This window comes from Plutella xylostella, chromosome 10, assembly GCF_932276165.1.
Source record: "Plutella xylostella chromosome 10, ilPluXylo3.1, whole genome shotgun sequence".
Lineage (NCBI taxonomy): Eukaryota > Metazoa > Arthropoda > Insecta > Lepidoptera > Plutellidae > Plutella > Plutella xylostella.
The window spans coordinates 11,127,695-11,147,545 of NC_063990.1; the positions used below are offsets into that span (position 1 = coordinate 11,127,695).

Here is a 19,851-nt window from a genome sequence, read left to right on the forward strand (position 1 = left end):
AAATACAAAATACCCTTTGACCACGTCAGTGTCATTCATCTTCATTTATCAATCATTTATTGCATTGCAAAGGCTGTGCAATGGCTGTGCAATATTGATCTATGGATTTATTCAAAGACAACCTCCTACTGGGGATGCGGATGCACCTTAGATGAACGAAGAGCGATGTATTCAATACTATATACTTTACAATATATTATTATGTCCGGTGCGGCGCATCCTGGATAATCTGACGGCTAATCCTTTCACCACGATGGCAAACCCTAGACTACAGTCTCGACGTCGGCATCGCGTCGTCTTGATGGGGTAAATGGCATATCTCTTCGACTAGAGGGTCGATTAACTAACGAGTACAGTGGTGAGACAGTATGCTCGGCCGAGCCGGCCTCGACCAATGAACGGCTAGCAAGTGACCGAGTGCGCGGCCGAGGACACTGACTCGCCACTGTTCTCGCGCTTAGACAAGTATTATCACTGTTCAGGAGCAACACTTTACAGGATTTAAAAAAAATAATTTTTCACACCAATATAATATTGTGTCAATAAGTTTCACCTATACCTACTATCTTCAGCGTTGCTCATGTCCAATCAATGTAGGTACGATACGTTACAGTTAGGTACTGCGTGCTATCCATCGGTATTTAATTGCTCCTAGAAGTCGTAAGTATTCATCGTTAAGGAATCTATGTAAGTATATTGACAGGAACGAGATATTTGAAATATCGGGTTGGATAGTAGAATCATCAACTGCCGGACAAAGGCCTCTCCCAAGGAACGCCACAACACTCCGTCCTCGGCCTTCCTCATCCAACCACTACCGGCTACCCGCCTAAGATCGTCGGTCCAGCGGGCAGGAGGGAGTCCCACGCTGCGTTTTCCTGTTCGTGGTCGCCACTCGAGAACTGAATCTCAATACTGAGAACCCCGAATACTGAGAGTTCGTACTTACATATTTTACAAACCCCATTTTAATACCTTAAATAGAAATGTGGTTTGTTAAATTTGTAATTAAATAAATATTGATTATTTAATTACAAATTTAACAAACCACATTTCTATTTAAGGTATTAAAATGGGGTTTGTAAAATATGTAAACAGTACTAACAACTGGCATGGATGTTTTATGATATCGAATCGATATTTTACTATTGCCAATTCCTAACAAAGGGTCAATTGCGCTGCGATCCCGATTAATTCACGAATTTCAGCCGCCCTTTGATGTTTCGATCTGAATTCCCCGTCAATGTATTACACGGCGAGCCCCGCGCGCCGCGACTGAACCAAAAAGCTTTTCCTCGAATTCGGGGTCAACGGTACGCGAGCTCCTATCACTCGTCCGGGAGAGTTTACCTCCACCAACGCACCCTTTCCACGGAACGTAGCGGCAACTAAGTGCAGTTTCAATGAGGGTGTAGGTTCAGGAGTAGATACTAGCGCCCCCGCTGAAGTCGGAGAGCATTGCAGTTCCGCCCTGACGCGAAATGAAAAGCGCTGCGCAGCCCGCGCCTTCCCGCCGCCCCGGAGGCTGGGCCAGTGTCCCGCGCCGCGCCCGCCTCGCCGCACGTCTGTCCGCGCCGCCCAGCATCGACCTCCTCGAGTGTGTATACCCTCTCATTACTTAAACCGGACTCTTTTGTGCTAAACTCCTTGGAACACGCGTTCTATTTTCAAAATTGGAGCCAGTTTGTGTCAGCTAACCGCCGGACGCTTTGTCCCGGACGGGCGTAGTACGCCGTGCGGTCCGCGCAGCATCCGATGTCTATACGTATATGGATGTGTCTATAGCAGGGTGTACCCCCGCCTTATATTAGTTTACGTTTGTTGGCTCTTTATGTGCTTTCAGGGGGATGTGCATGGTGGTGAATGTGGGTGAGACACTGTCATTGGAGTGAGACTAGTAGAACCATGTAGGGTACTACAAAAGTCCAGCGTAGTAAACTAATATCGATAAGGCATTAACTGAAATGCATTTAATTTTTCCTGTAAAGTTTCGACTATAGCAATTGGTAGAGAACGTCTTCATAAGGAGTGCTTAATAACACTGAAGTATCAGTAATTACAATTTCCCGCCTCGGTTTTGCCTGTGAAATCACCTTAGTGATATTAGATTATTTATGGAAAGGCGTAACTTTATCTTATTTTACCATACCCATTCTTAAACTTTAGCTGTAAAAACTATTTTATCTTGAACATTAAACCGGCATCGGCATCGCGACATAGCGAGTCATAACGATTCCATGTAAATTTTCCGGCAGTGGTATCAATGCCCAAATTGTCATTTTCTCAACACCATCACTACTAAAATGTAATAGGTAATTAATTTGTGATCAATAACTTACAGACAAGTTAATAATTAATCATAAAAATACCTATAAAGTAATCGTTTGCGGGTAATTAATCGACTTATTGGAGCGGGTGTGATCATAACGTTGTTGTATCGAGAATAACTAGATTAGAACCGTTATTACATCACTAGTGCAGTCGTTGGTTGCACATCACTGGTTGCGATCTTTATCGACGAAATTATAAAAGTAAAAACAATGTTACTTGATTGTTAAGTAACCGGTAATATTGCTTATTGTCGCCTAATAGTGCTAGTAATAATATTTCTATAAAATAATATTTCTACACAAAAGTAGTGTAATATTGGGCATTCTAGATCACTCTCAGTCGCTGCGCTCCTTCGCTCGCTTCGCTCGCCGTGATCTAGAATGCCCAATCGGTTTTCTTCGCGCCATCTGAAACGTCTGATCATCAAATCGTATAGGTTAACTTATTGGATTGTACCTACTGTTTAAATAACAACGCATGATAAATTGGATTTCATTCCATGGTGCACATTTGCATACAAGTGATCAAATTATGTGTAAAAATCGCTGTCAAACATGAAATTCGTTAAACAACCCTATAATTTTCAGGTAGACAAAATATGTTTATCTTTAAATGATGTAGGTCAAATAAGGAGACATGGAAATTACTTACCTAACACGATTCGTTGTTTAATTTGCGGTCCATCAAATTGCGGGAAAACAAATCTTATGATAGGACTTCTTTTGCATGAAAAAGGAATTCATTATCATAATCTCTATATTTATTCAAAGACTTTATTTCAACCTAAGTACCAGTTCTTATTTAATGTTTTAAAATTAGTTACTGAAGTTAATGTGCATAAATATACTGAAAATAATGAGATTGATAGTCCCCGAGATGCTGAAATGGATTCCGTCATAGTGTTCGATGACGTTGCTTGTGAAAATCAGACTAATATACGCGATTACTTTTCTATGGGTAGACACAAAAGAATTGATTGTTTTTATTTAAATCAGACGTATAGTAAAATTCCCAAGCAACTGATTAGAGACAATGCTAATCTTATTATTTTATTTAGACAAGATGACGTAAATCTAAAGCACGTTTATGATGAACATGTTAATACCGATATGAATTGGTCGCAATTTAGAGAGATGTGTACTCAAATATGGAGTAAACCATATAATTATTTAGTAATAAATAAAGATTGCGACAAAAATCATGGTCGATACAGAATGAATTTTGATACATTTGTTTTGTTTGATTACATCCAACATAATATATAATAATAATTCACATATCAATAATCTTATTTAACATTTATTTATGGTGTTGAATACTAGTCTCCAATGGTAATAGTATAGCTATGGAAAAATCATTAAAAGAACAGATTGTTAAATCTGCAGAAGCTGTTAAGAAGAAAGTTAAATTCATAAAGGAGTTAAAATCAGAGAATGATAATATTATAGAATCTGTTTTTAAACCAATAACTTCACCTTTAAATAAAATTGCAAATAATACGGAAAGTTCTTTTATAAAAGATGACATTTATATCAAAAATAACATCGATATGGAAAATTCAAGATTTGATAAAAAGTATGATGACCAAACAACTAACGATTCAGATGATGATCGTAATAATGATGATGACTCAGAATCAGAATGCACTAAAAGTGATTTTTCAAATAATACCTTTCAATCAATCAGCTCCCCTCGGGAATCTTCGTCATGGTCAATGTCTTCAGAAATGTTTCAAGATATCCCATTTGGCATAAGAAAAGAACAAGGTAAATGTATGATGGGTTCTGTGAAAGTTTCCGTTTCTCCAGAAACAGTCACGCTATCAGGACAAGCATATAAAAGAACCGATGGTTTAAATGAACTTTTATTTAAAAAAGTACCTAACCTCAATCTAGTAACCGAAAATGATAAGAAAATATACAAAGTCATGCTGTTAGAGACTAACGCCCATCGTAGAGATTACAGCCCATCTAAACCTATAAAAAGCAATAAAGGTAAAAAATATTTACAAATAATCAAACCGCTATTTACACTACAAAAAAATATAGAGGCAAAGGGAGCGGGATTACATGAACCAATGTTGAAAAAAATGAAAAATAGTGTTGATTTGGTATACTGGGATGACCCTAACGAATTAGTTGAAAGACTTAAATTGCTAATAGCATCGCAAGACGCTGGTAACACAGGAGTTAATAATGAAATTATAGCCATAATTGAAGAACTCCGTGAAACTGGGTATATAAATTAATATATCCCAAAAATGATATTAGATGGCAGAAAATATTTGATTGCGGTGGTTCTCAAAATGACAATAGATAAATTCGGGCATCATGTGCACAGACAGACTAAAACGATTGATACAAATATTTTTTTAATGAAATCTGAGGACGGTTCATTTGATATTCAATCATCGAAATTAATAGGACTAAGGACTCCTACATCTGAGGACGAAGCGGTAAATAAGCAGTATGTAGATGAAATATTTGAACGATATAACTCAAAACACGAAGAAATTCAATCAGAATTGCATAAAATTAAAATACTCTTAAAAGTTGTTATAAGTAAGATTCAACAATGATTAAAAAAACAATCGTGGATGAAATTCATAAAACAGCAAGAAAAAATTTTGATCGTCGACATGTTGTTTTAAAGGGAATTGATGATTTATGGCAAGGTGATTTAATTGATATACATAAATACTATAAAGTGAACAAAGGTTATAAATTTATTTTAGTCATTATTGATGCTTTTTCTAAGTTTGCGTGGGTGGTTGCATTGAAATCCAAAAATCAATTAGATGTAGCGAAAGCTTTTCAAAATATCCTTCAAAGTGGACGTGTACCTAAAAATTTACAAACTGATCTTGGAACGGAATTTTACAATTCAGTTTTTAAAAGACTTTGTGAATCTAACGGTATAAATCATTACTCAACATATTCAACAAAAAAGGCATCTATTGTTGAAAGATTAATAAGAACACTTAAAGGTAAACTTTATAAACATTTTAGTTACATCGGGAATTATAAGTGGGTTGGAAAACCAATAGAAACTGTTATTCATTCATACAATAATAATATTCATCGCATAACCAAATTTAAGCCATCGGAAGTTAATACTTCCAATGAAAGAGAAGTCATGGATAACATTTTGAAATCCAGAAAAAAAAGCTTAAAAAATGAAAATAAATTTAAACTTGGCGATAATGTTCGTATAAGTAAATACAAAAGTATATTTAACAAAGGTTACTTTCCCAATTGGTCTACCGAGATTTTTAAAGTTATAAAAGTTAATAATACCATGCCCGTTACATATTTGTTAGAAGATCAAAGACAAAATAAAGTGTTAGGTTGTTTCTATGAACAAGAATTACAGAAAACTATGTATCCTGATATATACTTAATTGAAAAAATTATAAAAAAATGTGGAAATAAATTATACGTAAAATGGTTAGGTCTTGGTGAAAAAGACAATTCATGGATTAATAAAAAAAATATTGTTTAAACAATTACATCTATCATAAGCATACATATAAATTGAAACCAATAATACATTTTATTATTACTTATTTTGCTATGAAAGGAAGAGGTCTTGTTAATAATTTAATTAATAATTTACCATTTGAACTACATTTACCTGGTTATAATTATTGTGGTCCAGGAACCAGACTACAAGAGCGCCTTTTAAGAGGTGATCGCGGTATTAACGGGCTAGATGAGGCGTGCAAAAGTCATGATATAGCATACTCAAATTATTCCGATTTACAAAGTAGACACAACGCAGACTTAGAATTAATAAAAATGGCAAAAAGAAGAATGCAATCAAAACATGCAAGTAAAGGAGAGAAAATATCATCGTGGCTTGTAAAAAATATAATGAAAAGTAAGGTAAAAGCGGGTGCAGGTTTAAAAAAATTCAAGTCAGCAGTCGCGAAAATTGGTAGACATTTGAAAAAATTTAAACCAAAGAGCAATAAGGATGCAATAAAAATTGCATATCTAACAGCAAAAAAAATTATTTCGGGAGATAAGAAACTCTATTTACCTCGCTTAATACCAGTCCCTAAAACTGGAGGAATTCTACCACTTATACCAATTTTTGCTGGATTATCAGCACTTGGCGCAATTGCTGGTGGAGCTTCAGGTATAGCTAAAGCTGTTAACGATTATAAAGATTCAAAGAAAAAATTTATGGAATCTGAGCGACACAATAAAGTGATGGAAGCTATTGCCATTGGTAAGGGATTATACATTAAACCCTATTCGCATAAGAAAGGGAGTGGGTTATGTATACATTCTTCAAAAAACTAATAAAAGGGCTACCCAAGCGACCTTTAACTAATATAGATATAATTGAATTTACTCGTAATATACCTTATTTTAGAGGTGTTTTCATGAGAGATGAATTACCAAAAAAACCAAATAAATTTGAGTGTGCTATTGTTAACTTAGATAGCTCTCAAAACGAAGGAACTCATTGGGTAGCCTATGCTAAAATAGGTAATTACTGCGAATACTTTGACAGTTTCGGTAATCTGAAGCCTCCATTGGAGCTCACAAATTATTTAAATGGTTTGGATATTTACTATAACTATAATAGATATCAGTCATTTGAAACAACAAATTGCGGACATTTAAGTATAATGTTTTTAAAATATTTTTGGAAAAAGCATGCATATAAAAGAGAATAAATTGGCTGACAGTGTCATTTCCAATATGTCTTTCACTCTATCGGTAACAGGGTGTGAATCTATTCTGACAACTAATTACACACCACCTTTGCAACTAAACGCAGAATATGAATGTGGATTACTTTACTTTTCTACATTCAACTCTATACCAAATGTAGATCACAAAAATAATAAATTTTATATTGGAGATGAAGTTATTGAAATACCTGAAGGTTCATATGAACTTGAAGATATCAGCAATTTTTTGGAATCGCACGTAAAAGATACTTCATTTCAATTGGTATGCAATAATAATACTCTTAGCACAAAAATCTATTGTTCAAAAGATATTCACTTTGAAAAAGAGAATTCAATTGGTAATATCCTCGGTTTCGATAAAATAACACTCGAGGCATATAAACATCACGAGTCTCATTTACCTATAAGCATTTTACCAACAACCATCATAAGAGTCGAATGTGATATTGTTAGTGGTTCATATGTAAACGGTAAACCAAGTCACATACTTTATGAGTTTGCACCAAATGTCCCACCTGGTTTCAGAATAATTGAAATACCTAGAAATATAATTTATTTTCCTGTTAATCAAGGTTGTATTAACAGTGTAAACATAAAAATATTGGATTCAAATGATAATTTGGTAAATTTACGTAAAGAAGAAATTCAATTGTATTTGCATTTAAAGAAAAAATGATTAACTTCCATAAAACCAAACCAATTGTTCAAAAACAATCTAGTAGTAATTGTGGCGTTAAGAAGATAAGATCTAAAAATAAAATAAAATTAACAAAAGAAAATATCAGATTTTTAAAATTAATAAAGCTGTTAAAATGAACATCTTAGACGTATCGGAGTCTTATGTTTTAGACAACAGTATTGAAAGTTATCAGATGCACTCGTATAAACCATATGTAACCAGTTTTAACCGGAATGATGAAATTCGAATACCGATTAACCAACAGGATTTGTATATTTTACCCTCGGCTAGCACACTTTACTTAGAAGGCACCGTTAATGTTTACAAGAAGGATACCAGTGAATTAATTGAGCCTGTTAAATTAACTAACAATGCATTACTCTTCCTATTTCAAGATATACGCTATGAACTCAATGGTGTTGAAATTGATAAGACTAAGAATGTTGGAATATCAACAACGATTAAATCCATTTTATCAATGAATAAAAATGAGTCTGAAATGTCAAAAGCTTGGGGTTGGGACATTAATGGGTCTAATGACATTAGTGTTAAAAGCTTTGCTGTTTCCATTCCACTCAATAAAATTCTAGGATTTGCAGAGGATTATAAAAAAATTATTATGAACTGTAAACATGAACTAATATTATTAAGAAGTAATACAAATTTAAATTCTTTGAAAGTTGGCGCTGAAGACTTTATCGACGATATCACTATTACCAATATTGTTTGGAGGGTTCCACATATCAAAGTATCAGACCGTGAAAGAATAAACCTTCTTAAGATTTTAGAGAAAGATAAAGCTATCAAATTGGTATTTCGAAATTGGGACATATATGAGTATCCTTTGCTTCCTAAAACTACTAAACACACTTGGTCAATAAAATCATCGTCACAAATTGAAAAACCTCGTTACGTAGTTATTGGTTTGCAAACAAACCGAAAAAACAATAAAAAAAAAGATGCTTCCAAGTTCGATCATTGCAATTTACGTAATGTTAAAGTATTCTTGAATTCAACATATTTTCCGTATGAAAATCTGAATGTATCCTTTGAAGAAGATAAGTATTCTTTATTATATGAAGAATATTCAAAGTTTCAACAGTCGTACTACGGCCATCGATCTGAACCCTTACTTAGTTTTCAAGAATTTAAGATTCACGCTCCTTTATTTGTAATTGATTGCTGTAGACAAAACGAAACATTAAAAAGTGGACCTGTTGACGTACGCATTGAATTGGAAAGTGAAAAAGAGCTACCTGATAATACATCTGCATATTGTTTCATACTAAATGATAGTATAATCGAATACAAACCACTTTCGAACATTGTCAAGAAAATATCATGAATAGTGATTGCCTTATTGTGGACATGCAAGGCTTTAAAGACTTGAGGAACCGATTCATTCTAAAGGAATTTGCTTTTGCAACTTCCGAACATACTCAGGTGTTTCTTTTGAAACCACCATTTACTTATAATGATTTGTATAGTGAAGAAAAAAAACAAGTTTCTTGGATTCAACGAAATCGAGGCATATATTGGAATGAAGGCTATATCGTATATGAAGAATTTAAAAAGTACATTAAACCTTTTTTAGAGAAACACCGGAACATTCTTGTTAAAGGATTAGAAAAGATTAGATGGATGGAGGAAATATGTAGTAATTGTAATATAATCGAACTAGGAGAAAAAGGGTGTCCAAATTTTACTACTTTATATAATTCATTTTTGAATAGTACTGTAAACTATAACTGTGCCTATCATAAAAAATATTGTGCTCTAAAAAATGTAATTTCTTTAAGGAAATGGTTTATAGAAAATAATATGATTGTTTTTTTTTAAAATGACTTTATACTATTTATTGTTTAACTAGATTTAAGGATTATGAAAAATAAAAGCAAAAATTATGTAATTTTGGTTTTTTATTTTATTAATTTTTAATAAGTTCATACACAAGTAAAGTACTTAGGTACCTAATATTTTATCATTTAAACATCAAGGTTAATTTCTTTCAATGCACAGTGCCATATGTAGTACAGTATGTGGTGCTCTAAATAAGTATGTAAGTAATTAAATATTTAGTTTATTATAACATAATCCCTAACAAAGCCCAAACATAATACAGATTTATTTACTATACGAACTTAATTTTAATAACATTTCAAATGCACAAAGGAATGTTCATTGTTCAACGACTATGTCCTGTACCTGAAAAAGGAAATACTAGATATTAATTTTTATACAGAATTTATAAGACACCTTAAAAATAAACAAAAGAAAGAATATTTACTATTGTAAATAGCTACTCACCTTATTTCACTCAAGATGCGTGCTGGTCAGCATTTTCTCCAAGTTTTGTTCCAATTTGATTTATTAATTTTACAGCAAACTCCAATATAGTATCGTAATCTTCATTTACCAAATATTGTGTTTTTATTACTGTTTTCACTTCAGCTATGTTTGATGTTTGTACAATTTTACATATTTCCATTTTCACTACATATTTGGGATTTCCAAGATTTTTGGTTGCAATATAATTCACTAGAGAAATCTGGAACAAAAACATAAATAAATTAAATAGGTATTAAGATATATGTAGAGAACATACTGTGTTACTGTAGTATAGATAACTGACTCACCTCATCTGAAGACATATTTTTCTGTTTGTTTTTCTACACAACCGCAAGGAAAGGAGAATATTAGCTTAATGATTATTTGGTCATGTAATGGAATGTGCATCACTAAGGAATTTATGTACACTGTTTCAATTGAAATATTACTAATGTGTGGGATTCTTAGAAATTACATTGACATCAGCAGATATCATGTTGAAACACTTTAATCTCAGCACAAAATTTATGTACGATTTAAATGTATTTTTTTATTAACTATCTACCTAATATTTTCTTATTCGTATATGTATAATAAGAAATATTCTTGATTTTTATCCTATTTTCCGTACGTTCCATACATCATCATGAACTCATGGTGTAAATTAAACACAATCATATTAAATATTAACTTTATTTATTATATTATAAGGTAAAAATAACTTTACCTTAGCTTTAACTTATACTACTTACTTATCTTATTGGTTAGTATTACATACGTACCTACAATTGAAAACGTAAATAGCATTTAGTGAAATAATCAATACACAGTGTCACAAGTTCCATTTCCACAAGAGATAAACTATCAGCATAATAATATAAAACACTAGAAATATTTTCTATCGGTATATAACATTTTTCAAAAATACATTCAATCTTCAAAATAAATTTATATGCTTTTATGCGTTCATAGTGTAACATCTTAAGTCTCGCGTCTACACAGTGCGCAAACAATTTTAAAGCATCTACCAGTAAAATTACAAATTCATCTGAACAACGTTTATCACAGTGTAGAAAAGTATAAAAGGGAAAATTAAAATACTGTTTATTGTTACATAGTTGTTTCTCTTTAATTGATTTATAAATATTTTGCCACTCAGAATAACACATAAATAATGATTCATTTTCATTTCGAAACTGAAGTTGTGGATAAAAATCAGCGCTTTCTGACAGACAAGTGATGATAGTAATACTATTTGGATGAACATAATGTGATATCAATATACCAGTCATTCTCGATAATTCAAATAATGGAATAATGTCCCCAAGACAATGTAGATATTTTATCTTTTAGAATAAATTTTTTATCATCATCATGGGACAACACAATTTTTTTTACTTCTTGAGTAAAAATTTGATGCTTCAATGATTTAAAAAGTATTTGTTTTTTTCGCAATTGTATTTTACCAAGCAAAACATTATTATAATCATTTAGACATAAATCTTTTACCACGCATTTCTTAGCGCCTTTTGCTTTCTTTATTTCAGCGTCCTCAGTCTTAATACAATACAGTTTCGAACGTAATCCAACAAATTCTGAAAGGATTTTTCCTCCTAGTTCATCTTTAAATAATCCAGGAACTTTTTTATTTAACTGTGGTACATTGTAAGTATTATCAATTGAATAATTACTGGTGTCAAAATATTCTAGAAAATTATATTTTACATCTGAATAAAAGTCGTCCGTTTTAATCGAGTAAAGAAGACTATCTGTATCGGTATAACACAATCTTAGTCTTTCACCGTAAAATGGTTTCAAAATAGAATAATGAAAAGTGTATAAATGACTTTTAGATATTTCCAACACCGAAAACCCAATATAAATTGGTTTATCTAATATAACTCTCTCTGGTTTCATTTGAACAGCTACAAAATTTTCTGTAAATATAGTGCAATTTTTAAAATTAGGTCTTGATATTAATCTATCCGCGGTGTAGTTTTTTTTTGTTTTATTGCAGTTATCCGACCATTTAGTAACTAACTTGATGTCAATTCTTCTTTCGGTATCTTCTAAAGTCTTTCCGAAAATGCTATTGTTAAGGAGCTTAAATAAATCTTGTTCAAAAGAAGATTTAGCTTTTTGTCTAAGATTAGTATTTAGATCCATATAGTCCTTAAGATATGCCCCTTGTTTAAATTTAATTACTTTATGGATTTTTTTCAGTACTAAACCATGTTTAATACAATTTTTCAAGTGTATGTAATGAATCACGTAATGAAATTTATCATATAAATTTGGAATTAATTTTTTTGACACTGAACCCGGTGGTGCAAACTTTTGTGCACAAAAGGGCAAATCATTGTGAGAGTCATGGAGATAATCTGGATATTCTAAATCAACCTCCAAAATATATCCATATGCGGCATCATCTGCTATATCTAATATGTTCAATCCATCTATTTCAAATTTACTTAACATTTTGAATCCTGAGTGAGGTAAACTTTGGCACATTGCATATCCGTATAGGTTATTACAATCAAGGTAAACTAAAAAGTTTGATGGAAGTTTTGGGTCATAACTATGTTGATACTTATTATTAGCTTTAGCGTGTCTGGTTGTACACAAACACACACCACCACGAATACCACTTTGAAGCATCCTAATAATTTCTAAGTCATGGATGAGCTCCAAATTAACTCGTGTTTTTAAAAGCATAGCGTCAAAACTATAGCTTGGTGAAGTCAAATAAAAAGCCGGATCTAACTTATAATTTTTTATACATGTTGTGCGAAAATTTTCAAAAACGTCTGCTAATAACAACACGTCTGTCTTTACATATAAATCTGTATATTCTCCTAAATTATTTATATTAAATGTGCACCATATATTTTTTGCATGTTTATAGTCATCGATTGATAACGATGAATTGTTTAACTTATTGAAAAATAATTCTTGCGGTGGAAGTTTTGTCTCATCATAGGCTGACCACGTGGTCATATAATCGTAGGGATAGACACCTTTTCGTCTAAGAAGATTGAACTCGGATTTATTTTTACAAATTTGATTTAAATGCTTAAACTGTTTATCAGCTAAAGTGTTTGAAAGCTTGTCCAAACTAGAAGGCAAAAAGCTAAAGGAATCAACAAATCTCACAGCAATATTTTCTGAATCTGTCATTTGAAATATTTTAGTAAACGATATGTAGTTTTCCTTGTTTCTTGCTATAACCTTAATTTTACCTGGAATAGATCCCAAATGTCGTATAAACAAGTGGCTATCGTACCCAGACAGATTGTGAAAAAATACAGGAATAAATTTAGGGAGTTTGTAGCGCAAATTACAATACGAATGCGCTGCTCCTCTGTATTTACCTGTTAAGTGACAGTGATCCCTCACTCGGTCTTCTACTAACGGTTTCTCACATATACAGCATTGATGTGACGTATCAAAATTTAATTGATCCGTGTCAGTCATTACAAGTGCTATAGGTCTAGAGAGGACTTTATAAATTTCTGTTATATCATTTTGAAGAAAACTTATAAACATATCGACACAATCTTTACCGCGATAAAACATTAATTTATTGAAATTATTATCGTATGAACAAGTTATGTAATAAGAAAAAGCACTCGGTATATGCTTGTGAGTAATTTGTGTATGATTCGAATCTGGTATTGTTGAACACGGCTCCAACAAAGTTTCAAAATCAGCATAAATAACAAAAGGCATTTTTTGTAAGCGTTCGTAGTGCTTAAACTCGAGTATTGCGCCTTCAGTCGGCAGAACTGTCGCGACGCCTCCACAACTATGCAAGGTCAATCGTTCCTCGGAATCAAAACATATCAAACACTCATCGCAAAAGTAAACTTTTCCATGGTGTTTGGTTAATTGCGAACGTAAGAGTTTATTCAAATCTTTTATTAAACAATAATGTAACGTATTCTTATTTTCAAGCAATAAAAGATTTACGTGAACCGCTTGGCGGGCACTTGACTTGTATAGCGGGCCAACAACATTACATTTTTTTAACCCATAAACGTTGACACTAATTTTATTATTTTTTTCAAATAATTTTATGTCGGTAAAGCTGACTGGAAATGTCATTCCATGCGTATTTAGAACGGTACAAAAATGTGGATATGATTTTGTTCGGTTTGCGTTACATTTCGCCGGAAAAAGAGCTGCCATTATGCACCAAAGAAAACAAAAACTATCATTATTGTTCACATTGATGCAAGCTTTCTTACTTTTTATGCTTTTTGGTAGATCAATAAAGCCAGACGCACGAAGAGGAATATATTTATTAATATTTACCTCTAAATAAAGTGTATCAAGCAATGACCACCCACTATCGCGTTCCTGGAACTCGTCAACTTTTTTTAGAATTACGTCGCACATCTCATTGAATATAGTTTTGAAATCATAATTGCTGTGGATGCACCTATTTTCAGTGGCAAAAGACTTAACCTCGGAAGTATCATTTTTAGGTAGATAAAAATTTGCAAATAGTTCAAAGTTAATTTTAACACTTTGATGCGTAGCAAGAGCCGCATTCAATAGTCGCTGAACTTTACCAGCGATGACACGCAAAAACGGTGCCGGCATTACAGGGTGGCTTTCAGGAGCACACACCTGCGCTTGCGCACGCCCGGGGCGGGCTGCGGGCACGGGGGCGGGATGTTTGGTTCTGCGGGAATCGTACACTCGATACGAAGCAATTCGTGAACGAAATGCTGAATTAATTTTTTCTATACACTCCTCCGCTTCAACTCGGGTATTATTTTTATGAGCTATGCTTTTTAAGTGAGCTGAAAAGGCTTTACTTTTTACTAATTGTTCGCACACTGAGCAGAAAATATTTTTACTGGGGTTAACCATTGTTGAATAAGTCAATAATTAACACTTTACTTATTAAGTTATATTATATTTTATTATATATTTTCAGTAAGATAAAGTAGTTAAAAATAAGGTATTTGGTATACCGCTATAACCTAGTTAGGTGCCGGTTTCAGAAAGCCTAAATAAAGTTAATCATCGATAAAAAATATTAGGTATCTGTAAAATATGTAAGGTAAAATTTAATTAATATTTAAATTAAATAAATTAGCAACGAACAATATTTAATAATTTAAACATATTTTGTAGTTTTTATTTTTAAAGACGATTAACTTTAATTCGATTTTCTGAAACATATACTATCCAACTAAGATTTACTTCTTATTCGGATAGTATATTGGCTCCTGTGTAAATCGGGTCTTCGCAACCCGAATAAAATCAATTATGTTAGTCCATTCCGGACTATCATAATCGAATTGATACTTAAGACTGGTGTACGCTTTGGTCCACCGGTCCCGTGGGGATATGTTTTTAATATCGCGAACTTCGTAAACACGAAGTTCGCAGAACAGGCTTCCGTCTAATTTTGCGGTTCGCCGCAACGACCCATCCCCAACTTTTCGGGTTAAGCTGCTCTCCAGCTCTTGAATCGGGTTGTTCAGTGCCGCTGCAGCCTCCGCCTCGTCATCCGACCCACCGAACAGCGCCGCCACAGTTGCTTTGCGACGATTGTATGTCGCCAGGTCAATTTTTTGTTTGCCCTTATTGATTCTGTAAAGAATATAAAAGTAATATCATTACTTACAAGTCGTCAATTAGTGTATACAATAATAATATACTAAGTACCTACTTAGGTACTTAGGTACTTTGGAATGTGTCTGTTACTCCATCACGCTAAACAATTGATCGGGTTCAGACAAAATTTGCACGAACGTGTTAACGCTCATAACATAAGTGATACATAATTTAATATAACAGAACGTTAATAAGTTTATCGGGATATGTACGGAAAACTTTTTATAGCTTGGGGACAACAGCTAGTATGTAAATCCTACTAGTACAGTGTGGCCTCGCTGAATTATTTATTTTGGACGTTGTACTGTTTTTAATTCATGTGTCGTAAGAATTAAATTTGACAGTGTCAATCCCATTTAGGGTGGCACCAAACAAATAAATAAGAATATGATTAGGTACTACTTTTACTGTTTATTATTTAGTAGAACAATTATTGTTCGTACTTACGCTGCTCTACTTTCGGAAGCGGATTCGGAAGCTTTAGTCTTCCGCTTCCTTGAGCCGGATGGAGTTGGGGCGGGAGCAGTAGACGTGCTCGGCGCGGCGCTCAGCGCTGCAGGCTTCACGGGACGACGCCGTGGCAGTTCTTCCTCGGAAGAATAAAATCCCTCACCGTCAGACCTGCAATAAAGAAGAGACATCGTGTTTACATTCAATCAAATCTTGAGTACTTATTGGTAGATCATAATAATAGGCTAACCACGTTAGAACCCGAAATTCAACGCTAAAAGTCTCAAAAACTTTTGAACTTCTTGACTTGAATAAAAATAAACGTACTAAAATTTGTTGACCGATGTGACAGACAGACAGCGGTTTCAAACACATATCACCCACTTTTTGCGTCAATGGTAAAAATCAGAGATTATGAAAATATAACTTACGTACATTTTTTCTCGTAACTGGTAGGTAATGGAGAGGGAAGACGTCGAGCACCGATCACTGTGCACTTCGCTGATGAAATATAATTTTTCTTTTGATTTCCGTCAAATTTAAATCAATCGATCGATATGATTATTTTCACTCACACAAAGAAAAGTTGATCATGTATACTGCAAGTTAGCATTTTACCAAAATTATGGGAAATGAAATGATGACTCTGATTAAGTTTCTTTTAAATTGTAATACGATATTTAGTCAACACTAGTAGTTCATTTGGATTTGCTTGTGATTGGATATAATTAATTTTATAAAATAATCATGTTTGTAATAAAAATGATGTACTTACCTATTTCTGATTATGTGCCAGTACAGTGTATTTGACCTATGGTAGCATAACGGATTAGCTCTATGCCTCTCATTCTAGAGGTTGTGGTTCGAATCCGGGCACACGCCCGAACCAAATTCAATCTTTTCAATTAATGAATTTAAGTTCACTGATAAAAAGTGGTACTACGGTGAAGGAAAACATCGTGAGGACACCTGCACAATGCAGTGCACATGTAGATCCTAGAGATGTGTACTCTAAGTACATTGTACACATTCTAAAACTGCGATACTGCTCGCGACCTATCATTTGAGTATACAAATGTACACCGAAAAAACGGGTGGGTCGCTTGCGAGTCACCTCTGAGTACCCCTTCGGAGATTACTGTCCACAGCTTATAACATGCATAATAGTTTATTTGAGATAAAACGAGGTATCTACTACTAGTATGATTTATCTCTTCTGAAATTGTACGATTCAAATTGCTGCATAAAAAACTTCGTTGTATTTCCGAAACAAGATTGTAATTCTGACCAGAATAGCACATCAACAAAATGCAAGCACTACATTATATTGCAATGCAGGGCAATGTTCCAGTCAGTGCGCTACTATGTGAAGCTATTATTATCATAATCCAGTTTATCTCTGTGTTAAAATACTTTTTACATTGATACAAAACTACTAGATGTATTTTTTATTTAGTCTAGGTAGTGAAATGGGTACCTTTCTCGTGAAGGTACATACTTTTCTCCCTGTTCCTAAAGTTTTGCTATGATTAGTTTAATATATAAATTCAAATAAAAATAAATAGCTTCTATACTGTTCAAATTAAGAATTAATGTAGAAATCTTTAATTTATATATAAAAAATACAGGTTTATTGCATTGTTTGCATTACAGGTTCATCGTATTTTAAAGTAGATTATAAATATATTATAACAAAGTTTATCTTTTAGTGGAGCGAGTTCACTACAACCACCCACGAATACCACAGTGAAGTTGTTAATTAACATATGACCGCGATCCGCGACACGTCATGTGGTGACTCCTGAGGTCCGGCTTAGTTTGATAGTCTAAGCACCTCCCGAAAATCCCGAGGTCTGGCTTAGTTTGATAGTCTAAGCACCTCCCGAAACTCCTGAGGTCTGGCTTAGTTTGATAGTCTAAGCACCTCCCGAAAATCCCGAGGTCTGGCTTAGTTTGATAGTCTAAGCACCTCCCGAAACTCCTGAGGTCTGGCTTAGTTTGATAGTCTAAGCACCTCCCGAAAATCCTGAGGTCTGGTTTAGTTTGACAGTCTAAACACCTCCCGAAAATCCCGAGGTCTGGCTTAGTTTGATAGTCTAAGCACCTCCCGAAAATCCCGAGGTCTGGCTTAGTTTGATAGTCTAAGCACCTTCCGAAACTCCTGAGGTCTGGCTTAGTTTGATAGTCTAAGCACCTCCCGAAAATCCTGAGGTCTGGTTTAGTTTGACAGTCTAAACACCTCCCGAAAATCCTGAGGTCTGGTTTAGTTTGACAGTCTAAGCACCTCCCGAAACTCCTGAGGTCTGGCTTAGTTTGATAGTCTAAGCACCTCCCAAATATCGGTAGGGGGTTTTTAGCCGGTAAGAGTCCGGCACTACCTGGGTCTTCACTTCCCAGGTGTCCATGATGGATTTTCCCCCTACCTAAAAAAAATAAAAAAAAAAAAAAAATGTGTGTTATGTGATGTGTGTTGCGGCGTGAATAAAAATTTATATTGGTGAGTAATTTTGGTATATTTTTAATACTAGCATCATCATGGTGCCCTATAACCATATATTTGCTGTTGGAAATAAGGCAGTAATGTAACCCAGTGTATTTAGTTATGTTAAATACAGAATGCTTGTTTATTAGTGGTCACCCCGTTGGCAGGTGAATGTACATAGGTCATACTTGTATAACTTTAATTATGGGAACCAACTCTGAAATCAGGAAAAATAAAAGAGCTGTTTCATAGTAAAGTTAAATACATATTCAAAGTAATGTAAAGTTAAAAGCACCCTGTATATGAATAAGATCATTTAGTAAGTCAACGGAAGAGACAATTATTAGATATCGAACGTAAAACCGATTGGGCATTCTGGATCACGGCGAGCGAAGCGAGCGAAGGAGCGAAGCGACTGAGAGTGATCTAGAATGCCCAATATTACACTACTCACAAAAGATTAGGTACACACACTATTTCGTGCTTCAGGTTTCAGAAGTGCCTATTTAGCCATTACAGTTTTAACCATGACTTTGGCATTCAAAAAGGTTATGTGATTCGCGTGAATACATTTCAATTCCTAACATGCATTGCGGAATATTTAAATGTATAAACTTCTCACGTAATAATACAATATAAAGCTAAATTGTTCAGGACAAAGTAGATTTTCCAAGGTTGCGAAAAATTTAATAAGGTACTTGCATGTTCCAGTTTTTCTTATAGTCACTTAGTCACCCTACCTACAATATTAGCGTGAAAATTTATTCGCTGACTGCCTACAATGTAAAATACATAATGACTTTGAATGTAGTACCTAAGTAGACGGGTAATATAGCCATGGAAATGATGTGTATCAGAGAAAGTGATATTATCTGGTCTGATGCACTTGCGCTCTTGTTAGCCTGAAGATATATTTACTAAGATATTTACTAGACGTACCTACCTATGTTTGCAGCATTAATGCACTGTTATGTAACATCATTAATGTGTATTTAGGGAAAGTAATTGTAATTTCTATTCATATTTATCTTTTCATGCAAAATTACGTATTAATTTATGTAGTAAGTAGTATGAAATCACACAAAAGCCAACCTTTTATTTAAGTTTCAAAACAAGATGGTCGATACCAAAAAACAAATGCCAATCACGTAAAACTTTCCCGGGCGTAGCGTATTGAAGCTAATGTTTACTCGCCGAACTAGCAATTGATTCAATGTAATATTCCGACAAATTCGTATTCAAAGG

The 19,851-nt window shown here is 33.8% G+C and overlaps 1 protein-coding gene across 1 annotated transcript; it reads right to left on the reverse strand.

The window, feature by feature from the left end:
* Positions 1 to 9,893: 9,893 nt before the first annotated feature.
* LOC119691117 lies at positions 9,894 to 19,055 on the reverse strand. The gene is made up of 5 exons (XM_048623782.1): positions 16,122 to 19,055; positions 13,415 to 15,650; positions 13,197 to 13,282; positions 10,132 to 10,263; positions 9,894 to 9,920 (listed from the first exon to the last, which is right to left on the reverse strand). The coding sequence occupies exons 2-5, from the start codon at positions 14,919 to 14,921 to the stop codon at positions 9,894 to 9,896; spliced, it is 1,752 nt and encodes a 583-aa protein (XP_048479739.1). The 5' UTR covers positions 14,922 to 15,650; positions 16,122 to 19,055.
* Between the last annotated feature and the right edge of the window lie 796 nt (positions 19,056 to 19,851).

Excerpts from the sequence above, each read along its gene's own strand:
- LOC119691117 (XM_048623782.1), bottom strand. The coding sequence starts at position 14,921 with ATGGTTAACCCCAGTAAAAATATTTTCTGCTCAGTGTGCGAACAATTA. Across the intron at positions 10,264-13,196 it reads CAGATTCAGAAAATATTGCT|ATTTCTCTAGTGAATTATAT; the intron begins GTGAGATTTGTT and ends TTTTTGTTCCAG. Across the intron at positions 9,921-10,131 it reads TAATAAAAACACAATATTTG|GTACAGGACATAGTCGTTGA; the intron begins GTAAATGAAGAT and ends TTCCTTTTTCAG.